The 26,715-nt window shown below is 44.0% G+C and overlaps 1 protein-coding gene across 2 annotated transcripts; it reads left to right on the top strand.

The window, feature by feature from the left end:
- The first annotated feature begins 624 nt into the window (after window positions 1-624).
- DNAJA3 (DnaJ heat shock protein family (Hsp40) member A3) lies at window positions 625-26,087 on the top strand. 2 transcript variants are annotated; one of them, XM_011376470.2, is made up of 12 exons: window positions 625-878; window positions 5,988-6,121; window positions 9,204-9,287; window positions 10,050-10,250; window positions 11,252-11,404; window positions 14,094-14,241; window positions 15,331-15,395; window positions 16,879-17,007; window positions 17,551-17,666; window positions 18,436-18,533; window positions 24,156-24,271; window positions 24,864-26,087. In XM_011376470.2, the coding sequence occupies exons 1-11, from the start codon at window positions 638-640 to the stop codon at window positions 24,257-24,259; spliced, it is 1,473 nt and encodes a 490-aa protein (XP_011374772.1). In that variant the 5' UTR covers window positions 625-637; the 3' UTR covers window positions 24,260-24,271; window positions 24,864-26,087. The 2 variants fall into 2 exon arrangements, with proteins under 2 accessions (XP_011374772.1, XP_011374773.1); XM_011376471.2 differs by lacking the exon at window positions 24,156-24,271.
- Window positions 26,088-26,715: the final 628 nt, after the last annotated feature.

The raw sequence follows: 26,715 nt of genomic DNA, 5'->3' as shown, positions 1-26,715 counted from the left end.
ATCCCCAATACCCTAGCACGTGCGTGACACATAGTAGATGCTCATAACCTTAACTAAGTTCTTTTGGGGGGAACTCGGCTCTCACTCCGCGACTGCCAAGTTCACTACAGGTTTGGAGAAAGCTAACACGCTTAGGAGAAATCTGAGCGATCAAAGTCCGCCGCGTGGGGACTCAACCACAGAAAGTGAGCTTGAGGACAGGCTTTGGGAGTAGGGCAGATTCCTGCCGTTTGCGCGTACACTCAGTGAGTAGCACTCATGCAGAAAGACGTCAGGGGTCAGGAGGAAGAAAGCCGCGCATTGTATACTGGGATCTGCGCAACTGACGGCCGCAATGCACGCCGGAATTTGTAGTCTCGCCCCTTGCCGGGCCCCTAAAACCAGCTACATTCAGTTACAATCAACCACGGCCTTACACAGATAAGGTGCAGTCGTGATCGTTCAACACAAAATTAGGAGATTCAGCAGAGTAAGTATATCTACTACCACTCCAGAGGGAACCTCATTTTGGCGTTGTCTACCAAGCAGCATTGGGTGCAGCTGCGCGTGCTCTGTGTGCGCGCGCAGCGAGCCGCGCCCCCAGGTTCGTCAGCGCTGTGCGTGCGCGTGTTATCCTCATGAGCCCTTCTTCAGCCGGATGGCGCAGGCGCAGTGTCCCCGGGCCAAGATGGCGGCGCGGTGCTCCACACGCTGGTTGCTGGTGGCTGCGGGGACCCCTCGGCTGCCGGCTGCAGCGGGGAGAGGGATCCGGTCGCCCAAGGGGGTGGTGGTGGGGACATTGCTGGGCCGCAAATTGAGCATTACAGCCTTCACGCCTTCCTTGGGAGCTCGCGGCCCCGGAGCGCTGCTGACATTGAGACCCGGTGTCAGCCTCACAGGTGAGGGCAAGCTCTAGCGCCCGAGCGGGGACTCCAAGGCCTGGAAGGGAGTGACTCGCCTCGTTCCAGCTACGTGGGTAGCGGGGTGGAGGGTATATTCCCACGTGTATGTGGAATTGCTTAGGGAGATGGGCAGGCAGGAAGCAGAGAGGCCCAAGTGACTACTCAGAATCGGAGAACAAGGGAGAGCTGCATGGATCTCCCGGCCGCGGGGGTGAAACGCCCCATAGGCCGTGAACCTTCACCTCTCTGTCAACATTTCTGGAGGCCTCTTTCTGGCTTATCGCTGCTCCCTTGCTCTGTTCCTTTCTCTTTCCTCCACCTTCTAGCCTGTAGCGGAAGGGAAGAGGTAACTGCCATTCGGTGAGCACCTGCTCTTGTCCTAAGGCACTTTGTGCCTCATCGCACTTGATGGTAACAACAACTCCGCGAGGTGGAAATCGTCACCCTAATTTTAAAGAATGGAAAACTGAGGTTCTAGGAGAGGAACTGACCCGCCCAAGGTCATAAAATTAGATAAGAAGAGTCTCAAACCCAGAGCAGCACTTCTATAGCTTACATTCTTCCAAATAGTGTAAATCAAAGACTACACTTAACTGCCTCTTTTAGAAGTCCTCGTTGGTAATTATAATAAAAACAAACATTTATTGAGCACTTACTATTTACTAGTCGTGGATCCTTTCCATGTGATAGACACTATTATTATAACATTTTGTAGATAAACTGAGGATTATATGTTAAACAACTTGTAAAATGTCACAAAGCTAAGAAGTGGTGGAGCCTTGATTCAAAACCTGCTGCTTTCTTAATAGCCTGGGTGGTAGAGCATTAATATTTATTAAGCCTTTAGGTGCTTAGCCATAATAGTTTCTCATGATGTGTGTTGGATGACTTCCAGTACAGTGACAGAAGGAAGAGGAGGAATCATTGAACAACCATCTATGTGCCTGAATTGTGTTGGTTGTTTCTGTCCCCTAGAATTTGTGCAAATGATACTTAAACTGTCTATAACATTACAAAGATAATTAATTAAAGGGCCCCGAACAGATAATTTACACAAGATAACGTCCTATTGGGGTGCAGTTTTGTAATGCTGTCATTAAATATCAGTAGTTGTGATTACTTTGTACAGTGAACAAACTTGCCTCTATCAGTGTGAGTGTGTGTGACTTGGGTAATTATTTAATCCCTTTGAGCCTCTCTCTCTCTCTCTTTTTTTTTTTTTTAGGCTAGGCAATCCTAGGTTGACCTCACAGATAGCAAGGACCTTGGCAGCTTACAATCACTTATTTTTTATTTTTTACACCTGTAGCATCTGGTCTTCCTAGGTGGTCTCCCATCCAAGTACTAACCGGGCCCGACCCTATTTAGCTTCCGAGATCCTTTGAGTCTCTCTTAACTGTGAAAATTTATTCATTCATTCACAAGTATTGAGGGCCTGTCATATGCCAGCCACTGTTCTAGGTACAGAGGATACAAGATTGGATGTGGTTTTGGATTGAATGTGGGGTTAAGTGATCCCATTTTTTAAATTCTTTTCCTGCCACCTGTATTTCCTCATGGATAGAGCAATAGTCTGCCCAGGTTTCCTTAGGATTATTTGGAGTAATATCATTCTGTATTTCTCGGTATGAACAAAGTGGTCATTTTTAGGTTTTGTTGACATTTTCTAATGTCAAGCTAAATTTGTTCATATCACATTTGTACAGTTGTGGGGAACATTTTTGATAACTGTATGTGAAAGAGAGACAGAGAGAAGCACTAAGTACTGAGCCTTGTATGTGACCATTACTAAGGAACTGTATGTAGTCAGCTATCCTCCTGACCTATAGCCGGTGATGGGCATGTTTTGTATCAGGTGAAAGGTGGCATCTTTCCAGGTGCACTCTGATGTCACATCTAAAGTCTTCAACTTAGCTTCCAAACATTGGTCTGCAGTCTCATCTCAAATCTAGTAGTACAATTATATGACATAAAAACAACATTTTTAAATTTGACCTGTCTCCCAAAGGCAGAAAGATGGCAGTTATTTGACACTGGGTTGGCCATTCTTGGAACTACTTGGAGGCTAATCCTATTCTAGGTTATTCTAAAAAGGACAAAACATTTATTGGTCATATCTTGGGGAAATTTTGCCTATTAAGTGAACTCTTTCTAATTATTGTTAATCATTGATGCTTTTTGGATAATGTCAAAAGTCATCAAACTTGTAATAGTTTAATGATTTCTCTTTATCCACATGCGGTTTTGTACCAATCTCACCCAAGTCCATTTTCTCTGCTCATAACGTTGAGGCTGCAGCTACCAGAGCTTTTGCCACTACCAGCCTCCACCTTCTAGTTTGGAAGGGGTGGGCGGGAGAGGCTGGAACCTGCCAGGGTAACCACTCATTCTGGAGAGAGGAGGAGATTGAGAACAGGAGTGCTAGGAAACTAGCTAGCTCTAGTGTTTTTCTCAAATCTGACCAAAGATGACAGTGGTCTCCTAGCCTCTACTGCTTCCACTGTCTGCTTTTTATATTCCAGGAACTCTAAGGTGCAGCATCTGGAAACAACTATTGGGGATACTAAAAATAGAGATTTTCTTCCTGGTTCTGATTTTAATTATTCTGACCATTCCTACTCATTGTCGGATTATCCCTTATCTTGAAATATGTCACCCTGGTGTCTTTTGTGCTCAGATTAATTTTAAGTAGTTTCCCAATCCTCATTGGGTTTTTTTGTTTGTTTTTGAGAGCTCTTCCTCTTGTAAACTCTGTTGTTTGAGGCGGCTTCCTATTGCCCTCAGGATAAAATCCATACTTTAGCATAGCTCAGAGGCTCTTCTGCTTATTCCTAAATCCCTTTAATCATCATCTCTAACCACCCCTCTACCGCAACCATGATATACAGGCATGCACACACATACAGAGTCTCTAGTCAGATCACAGAATCTGCAGTTCCTAAATGCACCAATTCCTTACACATGTGCATACACACACAGTCTCTGGTTTCATCATAGTACCTGCAGTTTCTAAATGCACAGGACTGAACCACTCCCTCCAACCAAAGGTGATCATAAGATTTAGCAGCCAAACGGGGCACTTGAAAGTGAAGGGATACTGTTGCAAATAATGCCAGGACTAGAGGAGTATATCTGAATAGATTCGAGCCCCTCCATAGCCTACGTAATTTCTACAGTTTAACATCATGTGCCTTAGAAGACCTTCCCTGAACTTTTTAGAAATTGGTTGCCAGTGGTTCTCAACTAGGGGTGATTTTACCCCCCAGGAGATGTTTGGTAATGTCTGTAGACATTTTTTTAGTTGCCCACTTAGTGGAGAGAGGGCAGGAGGGAGTGCTACTGGTAACTAGTTGGTTAGAGTCGTACATCTTCAAAACATCCTACAACACATACTAGGTATATTAGTTTGTTAGGGCTGCCGTAACAAAGTATTGTAGATTGGGTGGCTTAAAAAACAGAAACTTATTTTCTTTTTATTCTAGTTTTGGAGGCTAGAAGTCCAAGGTCAGTGTTTTGTCAGGATTGTTTCAAAGAGCCTATCTCCAAATATAGTCACCTTCTGAGGCGCTGAGGGTTGAGACTTCAACATAAGAATTTGGAGGGTGAAGAACACAATTGAGCCCATAACAATTGGACAGGACCTGCTCCCTGCCCCACCTCAAAGGAGGAAACTGATCTCTTCCTTCACTGGTGTAGAAATTGAGAAACCCTGATTGGTTAGGTGACCCTTTCCTGTATTCTCATTCTTCTTGTCTTTGTGTGCTCATATCTCTTCACACACTGCTTCCCACGCTTCCCCTGCTAGACTGCTAGACTCTTTGAGGGCATTAGCTTTGACTTTTTTATTCATCTTGTATCCTCAATGCCTAGTACAGTGTTAAGATCTTGAATAAATGTAAGCTCCAGGAGTGCAATGCCTTTGAAAGGTTTACTGCCACATCCCCAGCATGGAGCCTAGTTAGTGCCTAGTAGGTGCTCAGTGAATATTTTCTGAATAGTCTCCTCTATAGGCTAATATTTGACAAAAACCTGGAGCTGCTTCATGATCCTCATTCTTTTTCTTGATCCTCCTGTCCCTTCTGCCTTAACCTGGTCCCCTTTCCCTGACAATCTCTCCCTCCCCATCTTTCAGTTGTCACAGAGTGAGTTGAGGATAGGAGGCAAGACTCGAGGTTGTAGAGCAGTTCCCCCAGCTTTACTTTGTGACAGGCCAGTCCAAGTGCTCTGCTTCATGCACTGAGGGCAGTTGAGTAGATATGTCTGTTAGCCTTTTCTCCTCGCTGCTGATGCAAGAGGCATGAAAGGAGGCAGGGCATGTAGTCGCCTGCCATGTGCTTTGATTACTTTCAGGTTTTCTACGCTGTGTTAGACAGAGGTTCTGGCCTTTTAAACTGCGTGTCTATAGATATGTTTTGTTTTTAGGGGAAGGGGTCAGTGCTTTAATCAAATTCTTTGAGAGATGTATGACTCTAAAGACTGAGAATCATTTCTTTAACATGATGGTTCTCAAACTAGAGCATGTGACAGAATCATCACCTGGAGGGCTTGTTAAACAAGGCCTGCTGGACCCCCCCTCCACAGTTTCTGGGGTGAGGCCTGAAATTTTGCATTTCCAACAAGCTGATGATGCTGCTGGTCTAGGGACCACACTCAGCACCACCCAGTAAGCAGATATCCAAGATTGCATGGTAGAGGAAAATAACCTGGGTAGTTATTAAGCACTAAGTGAGTCAAAGCACATGGCAGGTGCTCTGGTAGTGTAACAGTAGCTAAATTCCTTTTTAATTTTTAATCATCTTCAGGTGCAGACCCTATCTGGCATACAGTTCTTTGGTGGTTAAATGAGGCTACAGCAATAGTGTATTCCAGCAGGATCCCCCTCGCCCAGTTTTATATTGACATTGTTTTATATTCTTCATATACAGTGGCCTTAGCCATTTTTGAAGTGCAGTAATTTTGATCTCCAGTGGGCTTGGAGGAGAATAGGCCCTAAAGCTGTGACCTCTTTGCTTCTTCACAGGTATAACCTCACTGGTTGTTTATTCACAATTTCCTTTTGTTGAGCATATTCCCAGAGTGATTTTTATTTCCTTTTTTCTTTTTTAGGAATAAAAAGTTACCCTTTTGTTTGTACTGCCTCTTTCCACACGAGCACCCCTTTGGCCAAAGAGGATTATTACCAGATATTAGGAGTGCCCCGAAATGCCAGCCAGAAAGAGATCAAGAAAGCCTATTACCAGGTCTGTATGGAAGCCAGATTTTAGAGACAAGATTGTAGAAGGAATGCTATTGATCAAGTCTGATCCTGATCAATGCAATATGTATGCCCATGTGTATAGGACACAGATAGCTGACAGTATAGAATGATATGATAAGACGGGCTTTGCTGGGCTGTGTTTCTTAGTATATGATGCTGTACTGCTTAACACTTCAGAAAATGGGGAGAGTCAGAACCAGAGGTTAAAAAAAATCTTTTCCAACAGCTGTTTTTGTACTTAAATTTACTCTGCACCTTCTGAATCAGTAGACATGCTGGTTTAAGTTTTAGGTAGTCATTCTTTACATTCAGATAAAAGTTTATGGACTTAGAATTATTTCTTAACTCAGAAAGTGTGAAATTCCCGTCGTCATAGCTCACACTGTGTTAGGGCTAATTGGTAAAGTGGCATATGAGTTATCTACACCAGTGGTTCCCAGAGTTTTGCTCTGATCAACAAAATTAAAAAATGGAGGCACCAGTATAGGATTGCCAGCTTTTCTATTTTGCCTAACGTAGATATTAAAAATAACAGTACAGTTTATTAATGTCATTTGATAAAAGAGCATTTTAATACTTTAAAAATAGGAAAGCAATAGTATCAAAAAAGAAGAGATCTTTAAATTAAAGTTAAATACAGAAATTAATTATCTTTATAAAAAATTTACTATGATTCTTAAATTTTTCTTTCTTTCTTTCTTTTTTTTGGTGGGTGAGCAAAAACTTTGTCCACACCCAATATTTGTGAACCAAATACTGATCAAGACCAGACCTAACAGCTTCGTTGGCTACTTCCTCTTACTGTTTTTTAAAGTGCATGAATCACTGGTTTTTAGTATATTCAAAATTGTACAATCCCCACCACAGTAAATTTTAGAACATATTTAACACCTCAAAAAGAAACCCCATACCATTAGCACTTATACTTCAGTCTCTTCTCTCTGCCCTTGCAATTGCTAACCTGCTTTCTGTCTCTATGGATTTGCCTATTCTAGACATTTTATAGAAATGATATCATACACGTCTGGCCTTTTGTGACTGTCCTCTTTCTTTAGCATAATGTTTTCAAGGTTCATCCATATTGTGGCATGTATCAGTACTTTATTCCTTTTAATCACAATATTCCGTTGGAGGGATATGTTACATTTTATTTATCCATTCTTCAGCCGATGGATATTTGGATTGTTTCCACTCTTTTGTTATTATGATTAGTGTGGCTTTGAACATCCATGTTTAAGTTTTGTCTAGACATATGTTTTCATTTCTCTTGGGTATATACATAACACCTAGGAGTAGAATTTCTAGGTCAAATGATAACGCTCTGTTTAACCCTTTGAGGAACGGCCAGACTATTCCAAAGGGGCTGCATCATTTTACACTCCCACCAGCAGTATGTAACGCTTCCAGTTTCTCCACATCATGGCTGACACTTGTTATTTGTCTTTTCGATTCTAGCCACCCTAGTGAGTGTGAAGTAGTGTCTCAGTATGGTTTTGATATGCTTTTACCTGGTGACTAATGATGTTGAGCATCTTTTCATGTGATTATCGACCATTTGCTGTATATGCATTCAGATTCTTTGCCCATTTTTTGAGTTATCTTTTATTATTGGTTGTGATAGAATGAGCAAAGGCACAAAGGCATGGGGATAGAAAGCAGAGATCCTGGCTTGGGAAGCTCTTTTGAGCTTCTCCTCCAGCTCAAAAGAAAAGCATGTCTTTCCTTTTGAGCTGGAGGAGAAGGTAACTGATACAAGGGTGGGAAAAGATTGAGAGGATGGATTCAGGGGCCAAATTAATGGGGCATTTGAGGCCTTTAGCAAGTGCTAGAGACTTAATTTAAGAGAGAGTAGGGAGCCATTCAAGTTTTTAGTTGTGGAAATAAAAAGATTAGGTAAAGCTGTCCACTTTAAAACTGGAAATTTTTTAAGTAGCCTTTAGAGAGCAATTACTGGGATCGGACTTTGATAAAATGTCATTTAATCCTCATGGCAAGAGGTTTGGCGAGGTTATGCCAATATGTGGCATATATGAGACGAAAATACAGGTCTTCCTGACTGTGAAAGCCTTCCTTGTGCTCATCTTCTGAGTGTTCTAGCATATCTTGCCTTGGCATTGGAACCAGCCTTGCCTTTTGGACCACTGTGATCTCCTGGCCATGCTTGAGACACGCGCCCCCCCGCCCTGCCTCCCCACGTTGCCCCCACTTCAGGGCTTAGCACACAGCCTCTGACATGATTCCATATGCTGATATGAGGACCAGCATCTCCAGAAGCAGATTAAGCAGCCAGTGCTGGTAGTGATGGAGCTAGTGATGGCCTCCCAAGTCACTGTCAGCTTTAGGATTCTGTGCACTTCCTTGCCTTCATATACAGAACCTGTCTGGTAATTTTGACTTTGAAAGCTCAGTAGTCACAGCAAACATACTGAACACGTACAAAACACACAGCACTGCTTAGTGCAGCCAGAAGGTAACCTTCATTTTAGAGCTGCACAGCACACTTTGTGTGCTCTACATAGTCGAGCAAGATTTTTTTTTAATATTTAAATCTATATTTTGAATAGGTACTATATTCCCTTTTTTCAGAATTCAAAAAGCAAAAAGGTGTATCCAATGAAAAGTCTTCATCCTTCCTACTCATTTACTTCCCTCCTGTAGCAATTAATGTTACCAGTTTATTGTACGTTCTTCGAAAGATAATTTATACAGCAAATGTTCCTCTTTTTACATAGATGATATGTTATATTCTTCTTTACATAGACGTTCCTCTTTTTACATAGATGATAGTGTACCAGATACACTATTTTGTATCTTTCACAAAGGTGCCTAAGTTCTAAAGAATTAGTTTGTTATTTTTGGTAGAGAGTTGTTGTGGTTGAAAAATGTGTACATATCTCAGATTTGAAGAGAGGTTTAACATCTTAAACCTTGTTTTAAGAATTGCTACTGTTTGTAAAATCTTAGAGCAATAACTGCTATAAAGGAGGTGAGATGTTGACTGGTTTTGGGGGTTCAGTTTTAGTAATCATCTTGTGTCCATAGTAATTTACCATTACATTCCATAGCTTGCCAAGAAATATCACCCAGACACGAATAAGGATGATCCCAAAGCCAAGGAGAAGTTCTCCCAGCTGGCAGAAGCCTATGAGGTAACGCGACCCACCACTGTGTGCAGTCACCGTCATTCAGCTGCGTGTGTGCATCAGAGTGTGCTGCTGCACGTGGTGACCTGACGTGTCAAGGTCTAGTATGAAGGCTGTGTTCCTGCACCAGAGCACCTCATTGAAAAATAAAGAAAAAAAGATTCCCAGGTCTCACACTAGATCTAGCTTGGATTCTAAACAAAAAATAGAATCCAGTAGTCTGTATTAACAGAGTTTGCCCCAGTTATTTGGACTTGTAGCCAGGTCTGAGAACTCCTTGTTGGATTAGTTCTACACCTATTTGATCACCCCGCTCCTACTTAGGGCATGGCTATCTGGTGGGGATGGTGGATCTTGTAAAAGTAGAGGACCATCACTGCCCTGAAGGAATTTAAAATATAATCAAAGGGGCAGAACATACATGAAGCAACTGCTAAACAATCCCAGAGTAATTTAAAAGTGGACCTTCTTCCCAGACTTTGACCATGCCAAAAGGTTTCAGGATATGTCACATATCTGCTCTGTGTGTGTGCACATACCCCCACTCCCCTGCAACCATTTGAAAGTACATCATAGGCATTGTGTTTCTTTATTCCTAAGTGAATCTGTGTGTATTTTCTAAGAACAAGAACTTTCTTTCCTATAACTACAGTGTATTTGTCAAAATCAGAACATTTAATGTTGACACAATACCATTATCTGTACTTGGTGTCTGTGTCCCTGAGCCTTGGGAGACCAGGAGCCTGACTGCTGTGCCTTTCTTGGTAGGTGCTGAGTGATGAAGTGAAGAGGAAGCAATATGATGCCTATGGCTCTGCTGGCTTCGATCCTGGAGCCGGAGACTCCAGACAGAGCTACTGGAAAGGAGGCCCCTCTGTTGACCCAGAGGAGCTCTTCAGGAAGATCTTTGGAGAGTTCTCATCATCATCTTTTGGAGATTTCCAAAGTGTATTCAGTCAGCCTCAGGAGGTAAGCTGCTTGTTTTGAAGAACTATTCAAATTTTAGCTGGTAAGTGTGATGCAAACAGATTTTATCAGTTTCTGTTTCTCAAAGAAAAAGGCAAAGCAGCCTAAAGGGAATGATCTGGAGGCAGCCATTTTGGTAGGAAAAAATTCCAATTATTTGAAAAATTGTATAGGTAATAATGTGTAGCTCCATTTTGACTTTAGTCTTGTAATTTCTTGACCAGGCAGCACCTAAGGCTCTCAGAGTCCAATATTATTAGGGTGTATATTATCTAGAGCTGCTACATTATCCTAGGAGAGCTCAATCCAATAGGGAGACACTCTAAATCTTACCTCTTCCATATTTATGTCCAAATAAGACCTCAGAGTTGAGAGAGGGAATGTTTTCTGATTTAAGTTATGTTTATGGATTGTTCAAGCTGTTTGTTAGGACTATACAATATTATTCATGAATAGTTTGTTGAAAAGTATTTTCACTTAAATTAAAAATCCCGAGAAGTAGAGCAGAATCAGTAAATTGAATCCCATTCATTCTTACTTGGTAGAGTACAGGTAAGTAAAGCAGTTAAAAAGTAAAGTAACTTGGTGGAAGAGATGAATAGGCAGAACATAGGGTTTTTAAGGCAGTGATAATACTCTGTATGATTTTATAATGTTGTATACATATTATACATTTGTCCAGACCCAGAGAAAGCACAACACTGAGAACGAATCCTAATGTAAACTGTGGGCTTTGGGTGATTATGGTTATCAGTGTAGGTTCATCCTTGATTAAAAGAATCTACCACTCTGATGAGCGATGATGATGGGAGAGGAGGCTGTACCTGGGTGGGACCTCCTCTGATGGGTGGGAAATTTCTCTACCTCCTTCTCAGTTTTGTTGTAAACCAGAACTGCTCTAAAAACTAAAGTCTTTAAAAGTAAAAGGAAATTAACTGCAAACCTCTGGCTAGCACTCTGCCTTATTTTAAGAAAGATGACACACCATCCCTGGATTTCTCTAGTACATCATGGAGTTGACGTTCAATCAAGCTGCCAAGGGTGTCAACAAGGAGTTCACTGTGAACATCACGGACACCTGTGAGCGGTGTGATGGCAAGGGGAATGAGCCTGGCACCAAGGTGCAGCACTGCCACTACTGTGGCGGCTCCGGCATGGTAAGCGAGTCAGAGTCCCCTGGCTGCCCACTTCTTGCCCACCCACACTTCTCCTCACCATTCCTTTTTTTCTGTGCTCCTGTGGATTTTTTTAGTAGTACCTAAGGCTTTGAGAGTTCATAACTAGGTGGGACTGTTTTATCTAGAACCTTCTGTATTTTTCCAGGAGTACTTTGTCTTGGTCAGCAATACACACAGCAAGGAAACTCTGCTGTCTTCTCTAAAAATACACTTTAGGATATCTCGATAATTTGAAACCAGCTATGGGCTGTCAGGGACACTTACATTTGCTTGAACTATAATCATTTATTCTTTTTTCTTTTTGGTAATTTGTTGATAAAATTCAAACTTACAGAACATATTAAGAACCACTCCCTATTCCTTTTACCCAGCTTCATCGATTGTTAACATTTTGTCTCATTTGCTTTGTCATTTTTGGTGTGCTCATTCCATCCTCCTCCCCCTCCCTGTGTGTGTGTTCTCTGTATGCACGTGTGCAACACACTTACTCAAATTTATTCAGTTGTCCTTACAATGTCCTTTTTTTCCTGGTCCAGGATCCAATCTGGGATCTTACACATTATTTGCTTGTCATATCCTTTGTCTCCTTTTATCTGGAACAGTTTCTCGGCCTTTCTTTTTCTTTTACGACGTTGACATTTTTCAGGAATACAAGCTAGCTACTTTGTAGTATTTTCCTCATTTTGGGTTCATACTTCCAAGGTATAGTGCCCTTTTCAGAGGATCATGTTGACAGTCACGCTGTGTCAGTTTGTTCCAATAGTGATGATATTACATTCAATCACAATCAGGGTAGTATCCACCAGGTTTTTTCATATAAAGTTATTATTTTTCCCTTTGAAATTAATAACAAAGTTGTGATGAGCTTGTACTCCTCTAGAGGGCGCTCTTGGACAGGATGAGAATTCACTGTGGCTACTATCCTGTGAGCCGAGTTGCCATTTGTTACAGATACTTAGACGTTTTTTTAATCGATTGTTCCATTCTCTCTCACTACTAAGGTCCTTTCTCCAAGGCCTGTGATTTTTTTAACATTCTGAAGTGAACATATTTCTCTCCAAACATACTGTTTGAGAGAAAAAATATTTGTAGCACATTTGCTAAAGGATTAGTATTCTTAATATGTAAAGGGCTTCTTCAGAATAATGAGAAAGAGACAGTAGCTCATAAGAAAAACTGGTCAAAATGAACAGAAGAGGAAATGCAAGTGACCAGTAAACATTTCTCACTAGCTGTTACGGAAATGCAAGTGGAAACAAAAATGTACCTTTGGCTCACCCTCCAGATTGTATATATGTCAGTAAAAAAGTGGGATACACAAGAAGACAGTGATAGCTGTGCCTCCAAGGAACATAACTGAAATAATTCGGGGTTAGGGGTGGGGAGAGACACCTAGCTTTTCACTATACCTTTATTTTTTTTACTTTAGAGTTTTGTACCATGCACACATATTAGCTTTTCAAATAAATATAACACAGAGATTTTCAAGTGTAATTATTTGTCGTGGCAATTTCACCTTTGGGAATCTGCCTTACAAAAAAATAAAGAGATCAGAACAGAACGATACATCTGTAGAGATTTTTTTCTGCAGCATTAAAACATAAATATTAAAATGGAAAATGGAATCTCTATATATTGGCCTGGAAGAATGTTCATGATGTATTATTAAGATAAAAAGAAAAGCAAATCGCAGAGCAATATATATAATATACTCAAACCATAACATTTTCACTTTAAAAAAGGACTTTTATGGAGAGAGAGTGAGCTGTGGCAAGAATACCTCAAACTGAACTTAATAGAGTTGGTTACCTTGGGAGTCAAGGTGGGGAGATTAATAACTTTTTTTCTTTTACATATCTTTTGTGTCTTCTGATTTGCCACAACAGTGTATTTAATAATTGAATATCCAAGTACGTTAAGCGAAAATGTCAAGTGAGGAGCTGATGCGAGTGGCCACAAATCCTAAGGCCCCAGCAGCTCTGGGAGGGGCGGGGGAGGCTTCTGAAGGATTAGGAAGAGGATGGTTGACATGGGGAATAAGGAGAAGACACTCTAGGAGGAGGAGCCTGAGCAGCACCATTGCCTGCAAGAGGAGCTGTTTGCCTTATTGCTCCCGGGTACCCGTGCTGGGGGATGGGGACAATGGGAGGGGACCCTGGTGGTGGGGGGCGTTGGAAAACTCAGCCCACCTCGCTCTTCCCATGTGTCACTAAGGGGTCAGAGAGGCCTGTGCTGCGCCTTCCTTGGAGTGGGCAGTAATAGGCTCAGTGACCAGACTGGCATCTCTGGATGCATCCAGTTTCACTTTCCTCTTCATTTTCCTGTTTTCTTAGCTATCACTTTTGTAGTTAGAGGGGGAGTATTCTTTTCAAAATGTATTTGCTGAGCTCCCAGAGGTTTCAGGAATTTCTGTAGAGAGGCAGTATCTCACTTTTCAGTCTCACGTAATCAACTTGGTGATTTGGAATTCAGAAGTTGGTGGGTTCTAGGTCAGATTAATAGTTTGAGCCAGTACCCCTGTGTTTTTAGACAGTCTGTTGTAATGCATATGCACACAAAGCATGAGTCTTTAATGATACATTACCCTTGTACACCTTGTGGTCCCAGAGCCTCAGCTGTCAGAATTTAGCAGTGTACTTAAGGGTCCCATTTTTCTCCTTTTTATCAGGAAACCATAAATACAGGCCCTTTTGTGATGCGCTCCACGTGTCGGAGATGTGGTGGCCGAGGCACCATCATCACGTCTCCCTGTGTGGTATGCAGAGGGGCAGGACAAGCCAAGCAGAAGAAGAAAGTGGTGATCCCTGTCCCTGCTGGTGGGTCCTGGACTCTTCCACACACAGGGGGCTGAGAGCCAAAGCATTGTTTCCTTGTGAGGTGGCCGTTGCAAAAGCCATAGCTAAAGCCCTGGAGTCCCCAACTAGAGGAACTAGAATCACCTTGCATTTTCCTCTTTGTACCAGTTATCCTTAAAAATCTACACTTACATGTCACACTGGAGAGAAGGGACTTGACATGCCCACTCTTTCCTATGCTTGGTGAAGGAGCTCCTCCATCACCTCCAACTTCAGTCCATGAGACCAGCATTGTCCTCACCATCAGCCCAGTTTGTACCACCACTCCTCCTCCTGGACCCAGGGACATCCTATGATTGCTCTCTGCAACCAGCTCTCAGTCCCAGGGCGCTCTTCAACGGGGCAGTCTGATCACGTCACTCACTCTGTCAAAGACCCTGCAGTGACTTGCGGGGGCTGAGAATTGGCTTCTTCTCCTGGCCCCTGCTGCCATCTTCAGCCTTCCCTCTTATTAGCCCCTCCTTTGTTTTCTGCCTTGCAACTTTCCTGACTTTCATCTATCCCCTTGAACAGGCCGTAATGCCTCCTAGAACAGAGCCTTTGTGAATACAAAGTGTCTGAAACTCACCTTTTCCTATTTCAGTGGTTAACTTTGTTCTCCCGGAGCTCCAAGCTCAAGTGTTGTCCCTTCTCTAGGGAAGCCTTCTGGAACCTTCTCTGTTCCTTAGATGTACCTTACTCTGGAATTGTGACCTTTTCTTTGTAAGAACATGGTTCTGTTTGTAGTGACACATTATGTTGTTTTTTGATTAATATCCATCTCCCCTACTGGACTGTATACTCCCAGAGGTACTATGTAGATCTGGCAGAAAGCAGATGTTCAATAAACTTGAATTAATAGAAAGAAGGTGCTCTTGTTTGGTTATGAATTATTGCATAGTGCACCTTTGAAAAGTCATACTTGTAGCCATGTGGGATAACTGTAGTGTTCCTTGTTAATAAGAAACAGGAACGAGTAAGGAATTTGGTGGGTCGTAAATGGATCTAGGGTAGAAACTGCCTTGGGAGGTCTCCAAATAATCATTCTCTTTCGAACTTTTGTTCTTACAGGAGTTGAAGATGGCCAGACTGTGAGGATGCCTGTAGGAAAAAAGGAAATTTTCATCACATTCAGGGTAGGTGCTCTGTTTGCACAGCCTCTGTTGGGGACTTGCTCTCCTGGAGAGGGTGTGGCCAAGTCCTATCATGAGAGAGGTGGGAGCTTCAGAGAGCACATCCTGCTGTCTGCGTTTCTAGGGGATCAATGGCCACCTTGGTGGGGTTATTAAATATGTTACCTTCAAGCTTTTGTTTTAGGTGTGGAGAGAACAAAGCTTCCTCGAGTTGTTTACAAGTCAGAAACAGGATAATACAAAACACGTCCCCTTGTGTTTTTATTTGCGTGTCAAATTGTTAGTAGGGATAGTAAGTGCCAAAGGGACAGTTTTACTATTTACAAGGGCAAACCCAGTTTTCTGAGATAAGGGAAACCCTAAAGGAAATAACACCTTCCACTGGGAGTTACTAGATATATACCTTAGAAAAGCTCGAAGGTGCTACAGACGGATGCACAAGATGTGTGTGGCGGCCTCGTTCATTGTAGTAAGACAAAACAACCTGTTGTCTTTGGAGAAGAGAATGGCCAGGTGAACTGCACTGTGGTCACAGAGGACCGCAGAACAGTCAGAAGGAAGAAACTGGACCACATGTGAAAGGAGACTTCTCAGTTACAAAGAGAGGGAAAGAAAGGTTGCAAGAAGATATAGGGAAGATCATCTATATAAAGTTTTGAACCACACGAGATGGTATTATATGTTATTTAGAGATATGTAAATATGTAGTAAAAGTAAAAAGATGCTTGTAGGAATGACACGTACTAAATTCAGTATAGTAGTTAACTCCAGAGGGGTGAGGAGGGGGCAAGGAGACTTCACTTGCATTTGTAACATCTTATTTGTAGTATTATATTATCTATTTTGTGGTTTATATACATGGGAAATATTTCGTAATTTAAACCAAAAATAATCTAAAGGATGAATCTTCTAGACTGAGAAATCAAAGACAAAGACAGCAAACTGGAAGCCAATTGATGAGAAAAGTTTGGTAGAGAATTCAGATTCTGTTCTCATCTAGTAAGAGAAGAAATTGAGAGAAGAAATCACAGGAAGGCAAAGAATGTCTGAGACATGACAACTGCTTATAAAATCAAAATGATTCTAATGCTGTCAGTCTGTCTTGAAGGTAGTGCGTGCCAAATGACCATTTGGAAAACTGTTTTTGCCTTTCTATATGAATTGGTCTGTATTCTTCTTTACTTTCTAGTAAAGTAAGGTCTGTTTTAATGTCCAAAAAGCCCATTTTACTTTATTTTCCTGAGCCCGAGGAAGTCTGGGAGCTCCTGCATTGCCGTATAGAAATGAATGTGACGTGGCACTCTTGGAGCCTGGCGTAGTGTTGCGCTTTGGTGAAAGTCTGTTCTTTCCCTCAGTGCTATGCTGCAGGCACAGACGGCAGAGCAAATGTCAGGCCCTGAGCTTGGCCTGCCAAGACTTGGGGCTGGTGTCCAGTCTCCAGAAGGACCTCTCTGTGCATGATGCCATCTCTCGTGCTTGGCCCTAGGTGCAGAAAAGCCCTGTGTTCCGGAGGGACGGCGCAGACATCCACTCCGACCTTTTTATTTCTATAGCTCAGGCTATCCTCGGGGGGACAGCCAGAGCTCAGGGCCTGTACGAGACAATCAACGTGACGGTAAGAGGGCCAGAGTGTCGTTTCTGTCCCGCTCCTACTTCATTGCTTTTTTTCTTTTTTCTTTTTTCGAAATGGAAAATAGCTGACAAATGGCTAGAACCTTTGAACAACCAGCATGTGGGGGATTCAGGGAAGATGAGGTTTAGGGGAGGCAGGAGAAATGCCTGGCCATTCCTTGGAGGTGAGTCACAAACTGTGGGCCTTGAGTGTCATCACCAGGGACAGCAGTTCCTGGCTCACATCCCCTCTTGTACTGGGCCAGGGAGCAGCCTCAGCAACATACTCCTGTGTTGGCTTTACCTCTTCCTCCGTCTGGCTCTTTGTGTTCCCTCCCTTGGTTCACCTCCACAAACCACCTGCCCCCACAATCTGCATCACAGGGTCTGCCCTGAGCAGACCCAGCTTATTAGCCAGTTTGCACATGGTGGTTGGCGGGCTCTGTCTAGAAGCCCAAATGCAAGTTCTTTTCAAGGAATAAGATTGTCTATTTTTCATTTGAGCAACTTGAGACCAAGGAAAACCACAGATGTCCTTTTCTTATAGATCCCCCCTGGGGTCCAAACAGACCAGAAGATTCGAATGAGTGGGAAAGGCATCCCTCGGATTAACAGTTACGGCTATGGAGATCACTACATTCATGTCAAGATAAGAGTTCCAAAGTAAGCACCCCCTTAGCCACAGCGAGGCCTGTTTATCTCTGCACTCTTCCGCCACTGAGCAGGGGCCAGCTGAGGGCTTTTTACCTGCCAGCATGACAGTATGGTGGCTCAGCACCACCAGACTGCCTGGCTCCATTGTGCCTCTGCCACTGGAAGCACTGAGGCTTGGGCAGGTTACTTCTTTAAGTCAAGTGTGTCTTGCCCGAGTTCTCTATCTGCAAAGTAGACATAATGAAAAAGGTTGACCTGCTTGAGTTGGAGGATTAAATGAATCATAAACAGGGAACACTTACCTATTGCTGCTCTTGTTGATATTATTATTGCTCTTGGGGCGCTCACAGTCTGGTTGGTGGGAGAGGCAGATCTATAACCAGGTCATGGCGCAGATGTCTGTGTCCTCTGGGAGAAAAGTCCAGGCAGAGTGCTGTGGGTATATAGAATAGGCATGCTGACTCTGCTTGAGAGAACGGGGTTTCCAGCTCTCCTTTTGATTAAATAATTGCCTACGTGTGCACACATAAACACACTGTGAAAACTCTCCACCCCCACCAGTAAATTATTTAGCATAGCCACAGTGACAGTTTTTTAAAACAGCTTAGGGTATTTTAGGAGATTTTCTTTATAGAAGCTAGGGTGTGGCTCTCAGGGTCAGAGTGTGCCCTCTGCCTGAGTTGGGGTTCCTGTATTTTCTGCTCTGTGTGGGGACTAGCCAACTCTTCACCTTTAAAGAGCTGCCCAGAGGAACGCTTAGAAACTGCTCATTCCACAGGAGACTGACAAGCCGGCAACACAGCTTGATCCTGAGCTACGCAGAGGATGAGACCGACGTGGAGGGGACAGTGAACGGCGTCACTAACACAAGCACTGGTAGGGTGGCACGGTGGCATGTGGGCATCTTCTCAGTCCCTCGGAGAATGAACAGTTTGGAAGCATGTCAGGGTTACCTCTTGAGCATCTTTGTGGAGCCTCCAGAGAGCACGGTAGAAAGAGGGGAGCTGAGGGCTTGGAATAGCTGCATACAGCTGTGCTCCAGAGTGCAGCTGCTCCTCCCTTCAGTCTTAGTTCCAGACCACTTCCTACCAGATAGCAGCCCTGTGTCTCAGAGCTGCTCTTCTGACTGTTATCCTTGGTTCTGCCACTTGCCCTATGACCTTGGGCACATCTCTACATGAGAGCTCCTGTAACAGCTTAGGAGAATATGGATTGGAAGGCTTTATGCATTCCTAAACCACAGTGCTCCACCAAGATTGTAGAGTGTCTTGTAAACAACAGCTACCACAGCAATAAAAAAACACGGTCACATGACTCCAAATCTGCCTGCTCCCAGCAGGTTTAACTTTGAATTCTTCTGGCAATGAACAAATGCCTTATTTACTCTGAGCTCAAATATCATGCTCCATCGGCAGAATGTAGTTAAATATTAGTGATTTGATACCAAAATGCTTGTAGGCAGGAACTTTGCCGATGGGAACCGTGGCCACAGCCCTTTTCCCTTGGGGTTGAGGGTGCTCTGCTGTAGAGATGCTGGTTCTCTGCTGGTTTGGCTCCTCGGTCAGGACAGGCTGTGCTGAGGGTGTAATTGGTTTCAGCTGCATAACATGTTTCCTTCTTGTTACATCATTTTGTTTTTGTCTGGGTTCTGGATGCTCCTCTGGTGTTCTCAGAACTTGAGTGAAATTAGAGTAGCAAAAGGTCATTCAGAGCAGGTGATCAGAGCAAGGGTTAGATCTCCCAGTGCGGTGGTCTTGGAGGCCCCGTCTCCTCCCCTCCCCTCCCCTCCCCTCCCAGGTTGGGTTCCCAACAGCAACAGCCTTTGCATGGACTTTGCTGAACTCCTGTTGAGTCCAGGGTACCAAATCCTCTGAAAAAACAGCTCCACAAATCCTGTCTGTAGCCTGACCAAGCATGGATTGGACACATGTTTGAAATAATTTGGTACATAGACTTTCCTCTTATTTTCTTACATCCTTGAACTAAAAAGAAGTGGGAATAGTGAGAATTAATTATTCCCATGTAATTATTTTCAGTTATTCCGTGTAACTCTAATCGTGCACTTCCAGCTCTCCTTCCTGAATCCTAAATGTTCCCATAGTCACGTAGCATGTGAGATTTGTTCTGCAGACAGCTTAGCCATCCTTCTCCCTTCTCCACTCCCTGGAAACTTCAGGTTTGCCTGTGCTGAGCCCTGCACAAGGATATGGGCCTTGTTCACGATATTAGAATGCTGAATATTAGTGATCACCAGTTGTTGTTTTAAACTCCTTTCTGATAGCTTAACTTGAGAGTTGAGCATATAGTCAGTTTATGATTGTCCTTAGAATCCTCATTATATTTGTAGTTCCTTGTCCTGATGGCTAATTCCCTCTTGCCTCATTTAGCCAGGATTTATTGGGAGCCTCCTGTGTACCTGAAACTTTGTCAGTTCTTTCTTTTAAGTTTTGTTGATATAATTATGCTGAGTATAACAACTTTAATATATGCATTGGATGAGTTTCTGAAAAGTTGTTTATAAAATGAAATGGATATACCAAATTATATATTTTTTCTAATCCCATTGTCATTTCAGAGTTGTATTCCAGTGGGAAATTTGGCTCCCAGACGTAATTTTTTAAATGGCATTTAAGAATCTTAGAATTGGCGCTGTCAGTCTGCTACCTGGTTGTGGTTAAGCCTCTCTTTACACTCTGAAGAAAGTTACTTTTACAGTCCACATATAATTCCCATTTCCTGATACCTTCACTAACAGTGGATCTTATTCATTTTCGTGCCTCAACCTTTTACTTCAAGCATTTAACAAAACATATTAACTAAAGTTATACTAGAAGCAGTTGCATTCAGTGATTAGTGGTTCTTGGGATAAAGTGTAGTTTTTTCTATAGCCTCTAAGTACATGTGAGTTAGAGAGTCCTTAGAGACTGAGGAGAGTGGTTGCAGATACAGATTGATTCCTGGGTATTTTTGCTTTCATTATGGGAAAGAGTACCTGGAAGGCATTTGGCATAGATAACAGTTATGTAGGAAACTGACCTAAAGTTTTTGGTGGGTTTAGTATCCTTTGTGTATTTTTGTTCCCTAATGCTGCTGAAAACCCTAATGGCTGACTCTAGCTTCTTTCCCAGTCTGTGCTTAAGCAAAAAGACATAGGAGATTGGGGCACTTTGAGGCTACTGTGTGACTTTTTGAGTTAGAGACACAGTGTGGCTCATTGTTTGTGTTTGTGGATCATCATTAATTCTTGTGACAACACACATATGAACATTTAGCTGTAACTGTGGAAACCCGTTCCCAAGCTCATCATTCAGGAATTCCACCTGCTGTTTCTCTTTGATGTGGCTGACAGTGTTGACCATAGACCCCCTTTATGCAGGGCGGAGGCAAGAGGAAGATGAGGGAAGAGACATGTTAGTAGAATGAGAGGCACTCTGCCGGCTCAGCCTGTGTGTGTAAATGGCTCAAGGAGTTAGGCTGTAAGTACAGACCTGTACCTCCACCTGTGGGGTGGGTCCAGTCCTCAGAAGTCAGATCCTAGAGTCCTGTTGGCTTCCATTCCTTCAAACAAATGTTCATTTATCATTTACTGTGTTTTAAGAAGCGATGCACGCAGAGAGAGGGTCTCTGCCTTCATCTCCCTACAGTGTAATGAGGGGAAACGGGGCAAGCATTGAACACCCAAATAAGTGCTAAACCTTTCTTATAACACTAGGGGTTTGACCCAAAAAGGTGGCACAGGTTTACGTAGTTAGTGTTATCCGGTTACTCTTCCCTTGGCATCACTTTACAAATAGCCATCAAACCGCTCTGACTTGGAATCCCTGTCTGTAATAACTACTTTCTTCTTCGAGTCCCCAGCACCTTGCATAGCACCTGGCCCAAGGCCGGTTCATAGTAAATGTTAGCTGAGTTAATTTGAATTCATTTTCCTAACCATTGGCTGGGAAATCCTCTAAGGAAAAGAGAAACATAACCCCTTCTCAGGAAAGCCATATGTGGCCTCAGGTTGGACCTCTTCCTGTGGTTGTCTGAGCAGCCCCTCTGGCTGTGGTCTCTTGAAGGTACAGACTAGAAATCCCTGTTCAGCTGAGGAACTTCCACCATGAGCATTTCCTCTTTATTCTAAAGTGTAAAAATTATGGACTAGCTCTATTGAAAGCAGCTTTGGAAATACAGCGCTGGTGTTTGTATCTTGTAATGAGACCAGAAGGTGCTTGAGTGCCCCGGACATCCTGTAAAGATGCTCCTCCTACCACAGACAGGTTCTCAGAGAAGTCAGGACTTGGAGAGAGAAGAGCCGTGTATTTATAGACTGTGTCACCTAAGTGCAGAGGCTCACAGTTTATTTCTAACATTTGGTGCAGAATTTTAAATTCAGTGCTTATATATCCTTTGATGTCCTGACCAGTAAATATTCCTGAAGGAGCCCATACCCCCGTTAGCCAGATTTAAAAAAAAAAAAAGGTAAGACTGTTTCTGGTATAAAGAGTGAGGAAAAGAGGTAAGACTATGTTTCTGGTATAAAGAGTGGGTGTGTGTCTGTGTTTTATTGTTTTACTTATTTTTTTGTTACGAATTATTAACTAAATAACCAGGTGCTTGTTCTGGTTCTCCCAGACTGGCCGCCATAGCTCAAATACCGTCATGGCCATGGGGCACAACCACTTTCCATCTTCCCTCAGGGTGACTAGGATGGCAGAGTTGGGGGAGGGGCGTGGTGGCAGTCACTGAGTGTTTTTGTGCCCCGCTGGGACTGGTGGTAATTAAGAGCTTAGGTTCTGAGGTGAAAAGAGTCATGTCCCAGCCCTGCCGTTATTAACAGCAAAGACTTAGACAAATTACTTCATCTCTCTCAGCCTCAGTTTCCTCATCTGTAAATTTGTAATAATAGTAGCACCTGCTTCATAGGATTCTACGTGATTAAATGGGATTATGTAGGTAAAGCATTCAGCACAGTACGTGTCACATGTTAAAATCTCCATTGTCAGTAACGCCTAGTGTGATACATGTGAACTCACTCAAATGAGCACACACACACACAATTTGCTGTCCCCTTACCAAGGGCATAACGAAATTCAATACTCTTGCTGTCTCTTGTTCTAGGAGGCCTAGGAGTGATGGGAAATTTCTGGTTTATGGATCTCTTTGTGTTAGAAGGGTATTTTTTGTTACTTACATCTTTATGTAAGAAAGGGGATGTGAAGGACTGAGGAACGGCACATCTGGCAGTGGGCACCTCTCAGAGGGACCTGCTGCATTGATTATGCAGCACCAGGGTCCTCATCTGGGGAGTCGTTGGAATTGGGTGTCACCTGGTTGGCTTGGCTTTGGCGATTGCTCAGACCTCTGTTAGCATGACCTTTTTCAGGGCCACCACTGTCTCTGACGACATTTCTGAGCTCTGAGGGCATACCAGTCCACAGGACTTCCCAGGGGTCTGAGCCCAGGATGACCTCACCCCATCCCTGCAGGGGGTCTGTTCCCCTCAGCCTCTCATTGAGGAAGATGTTTTAGATTGAGATCTGGGACCGTGACCATTTTTTCTCTGCTATTGACTCTGCTCGGCATATATCTCCTAGCACATTAAAAATGTGCCCTACAATAAAAATGTAGAGCCCAGGTCTTTAGTCTTAACTCATAACAAAAGTTTGCCTTCCCTGTATAGTGTTTGGCCGATCTTTAAAGTGATGCATTTGTGTAAGCAGACTTGGTCTTGGCAGTCTCATGCTGGGCCTTAAAGAAATGGAGCAGCCTCCCTTTATCTGGAGCATCTAGGGTTAGATGCCCCCAAATGGGGATAATTTGCCCAGTGACATACAGGATCCTCTGCTGCTGTCACTACGGATAAGAAGTACACATGTCCTAAGATTCCGAGAGGCAGTGAGTCCCTCCCTGAGTGTCCCAGAGACGTTCACATGTACAGAGTGTGGAAGCTGGTCTGTTGGTCTTGACATGTGTTCTTCACCTTCTTAGAGCTGGTGGCATGGTGGTTAAGAGCCTTGGCTTTGGGGTCCGACTACTTGGATTTGAACTTAGTTCTCCCTCCCACTTACTCTGTGACCTTGGGCAAACCACATAACCTCTCCATGTCTGTTTTTTGTTTTTTTCACCTGTGAAATTTACCTGTAAGGTTATCCTAAGGATTGAATGAGCTAATGTGGAGCTTTGTGGCCTGGGCTATATTTTTGTTACAGTTGTTAAGATGGTGACAGTTGATGGTTGTCAGGCTCTGTTTCTTATTTCCCTCTTGTGGGCCAGTGACTTGGGGAGCAGTTGATGTACACTAAGGTGCTGAGTGGCCTGTTTGCTTCAGTCATCTGAAAAGGCAAGGTAGCCCTGGCCAACCTGGGAGTGGTCTCCTCTCCTCTCAGGGTGGCATTTGGTGGCTCCTTGAGTGATGAGCCCCTTGGGTGGTCAGGCTGGGGTAGGCGGGGCCTGGGATGGGATGCATGGAGGTGTGCGCCCTTGACCCCAGTTCTTTCTGCTGTTTGTGCCCAGGTGGCAGCACCATGGATAGCTCCGCAGGAGGCAAGGCTAGGCCTGAGGCTGGGGAGGACAAGGAGGGATTCCTTTCCAAACTTAAGAAAATGTTTACCTCCTGATACCCAGCCGAGGTAGGAGACCCCTTGAGGTTTTTCCCCTTTGTTTCCCTTTGTGAACTAATCCCTGTTTTCCCTCACTTTAACCAATCTCATGCCCCTCACCCCCCTGGAGTTGGAAGAAGTGCCAGTCTCAGGTGTGGTATATCTGGCTCCCCGTAGAGCCAGGCCTCTCTCGGTCCATGGAGACACCCACATTAGGTGATGTGGTAGAGTCAGCGGCAGTACAGGGTGGAACCAGACTGCAGTGAGAGGCTGCACTGGGGGCTGCCTCCCCACCTTCCCTCCACCAGCTCCCAGGGGCGCTGCGTCCTACAGTGGTGGGAACCAGGTTGCCCACGGTCACAGAGGGTGAGTCATAGCAGAGCCAGGCTTAGAACTCAGATCACTCCAATTCCTTGCCTATTTCATAGTGCTTATTCTGCCTGGGGACGTAGTGCTGTGTAACCTCGGGGGGCTGCCGAGAGATGGGTTTGCTCACTGCGGGGTCTCAGGACTCACATTTTACTTGTGCGGGTTCCTGGTGGCTGCATAATAGAAGCTAACCCCCAGGGGTATGCTGCTCTTGTGATTCCAATGAACTATAACCGCTTATGTCTTGGCTCAGGAAAACGGTCCACTGGAAACTAGGCCGGGAACAGCAGCCCCTCCTTTGGCTAGGGCACCTCGGAGACAGAAGGATTCCAGGACAGCAGCACTGAGCCTGGCCTGCAGAGGCCCTCTGGACTGCCTTGGCAACAGCACGTCATGAGATAACACACCTTTCCGCTGAATGGACAGCCCCTGGGCAGAAAGGCATGGCCTGCCTAAGGGCTGGTAGAAGTTTCCTGTCCATGGGTAGGTAACTCGGTCTCTTCTTACTCAGACAGTAAGACAGCTGGATACTTCTTGCAGAGCCAAAACTCTAATTTGGAATCCAATGTGGTGGAAATCTTAGTAAATAATTAAAGGCCATGCTTACAGCTTAAAAATGAAGCCTTAAGCAGCACCAAGTTGTGAAGTGATTAATTTTACCCTCATCAAACCTCCAGGAGGTTCTGGAATGAGTCTTTCCTGACAGGTCGTCTTTTCCAGGAACTTGGGGCCTGCAAGCTCCACCAGCATTATGCACCCCTCAGCAGGATGTCCCTGCTCTTCTTGGAGTTTGTTTTAATTCCCAAAGGTACCAAGTAGCTGGAATATGGGGGCCTTGGGGCTGGGGAGGCACACACAAAGAGGAACCCTGGAAATGCCGCCCCTGACATGGGTCATGATCTTTGTTGGGATGGATGGTCCTCCCTCCCACCCCACCCAAAGTGGGCTCTTATCCCTGGCTATTGATTTCTGTTGTCCTGAGCCACAGGCGACTGGGGCTCCCACCCTTCTGCTGGACCACAGCCGCCTCTGGCCACAGCCTGGGGCAGACTAATGGCCTCCTTATCTGGGAGCCCTGCCCCTGCTGCCTGCCAGGCCTGGTTCTCACCACTTATACTGTTGACACCTGTTTTCAGAATATGTTTGAATTATTCAGTGCTAAGAATCATCATCTTTTCCTGTATAAATGTTCAGAAAAGGAAAGCACAGTCTAAACAATTGATGGCTCTCTACCATCTAGCCAGAGCAAAACAGTTTCTCCAGCCTCAGCTTGTAGGATGTACGGGGTCCATGTGTTTCCATACCCTGCTGCTGTGGTAAGACAGGCTGATGGAGAACATTTCTGAGTAGTTTCCTTTTTGTTTTCCTTCATAATTTACTAAAATAAAGCATCTATTAGTGTCTGATCTAAGAATGTAAAATGATTCTGTATCAATGTAAATAAGATTATCTACTGCAAAAAGATATTTAAAACCTATGTTGTGGTCACTTCTTTGAAAGACTTCAAGCATCTTTCTACAGGTGGCTTAGCAGGGCCTTATGGTGTTCCTCTGCAGATTGGGCCACCCTGTGTCACTGCTGGCCTTCCCGGGGCTGGTTGGAAAGGTGGCTGGCCTTGTCCTTGGAGTCACACCCACCCACGATCACACACTCACTGATGGATGGGTGGTGGTCTGACAGGCACTGATGCTTTCCAGCCCAGATCTCAGAGCAAGAAGCTTGCCATGAGATGATGTGCTGATTTCAGTGAATGTTCTAGAAGTTGGTCTGTAGCTTCTTCTTGGAAGCATGTGCCGTGAGATGTGCAATGCAGCCTCCTTATGTCTCATGCAGATCACTGTCTCCCTCGACTAGATTTTTTTCCCCCTCCATTACTTTCAGAGGAATATTAACATTTTTTTGTGTTAAAATTTTTGCTCATTGTAATTTCACTAGTCTGGCCTCCTGGAAGAGACTGTCTCACAAAAGCCCTGATGCTGGCATGGGTGGCCTGGGCCCCAAGCACATCGTCCGGGTTCTGAGCCAAGCAGCTTGAAGTGTAAGCGCGCTCGCTGGGTTAGGTGAAGAGGCTAGGAAAGACCCGATGGGCAAAAAAAGGGGCTCAG

Source organism: Pteropus vampyrus, unplaced genomic scaffold, assembly GCF_000151845.1.
Source record: "Pteropus vampyrus isolate Shadow unplaced genomic scaffold, Pvam_2.0 Scaffold300, whole genome shotgun sequence".
Lineage (NCBI taxonomy): Eukaryota > Metazoa > Chordata > Mammalia > Chiroptera > Pteropodidae > Pteropus > Pteropus vampyrus.
This window is presented reverse-complemented; position numbering and strand designations above follow the sequence as displayed.

Bases quoted from the DNA above. Each gene is read 5' to 3' on its own strand.
- DNAJA3 (XM_011376470.2), top strand. From the start codon at position 638: ATGGCGCAGGCGCAGTGTCCCCGGGCCAAGATGGCGGCGCGGTGCTCC. The intron at 6,122-9,203 runs GTCTGTATGGAA...TACATTCCATAG, and splicing joins TCAAGAAAGCCTATTACCAG to CTTGCCAAGAAATATCACCC. The intron at 14,242-15,330 runs GTGGGTCCTGGA...TTGTTCTTACAG, and splicing joins GGTGATCCCTGTCCCTGCTG to GAGTTGAAGATGGCCAGACT.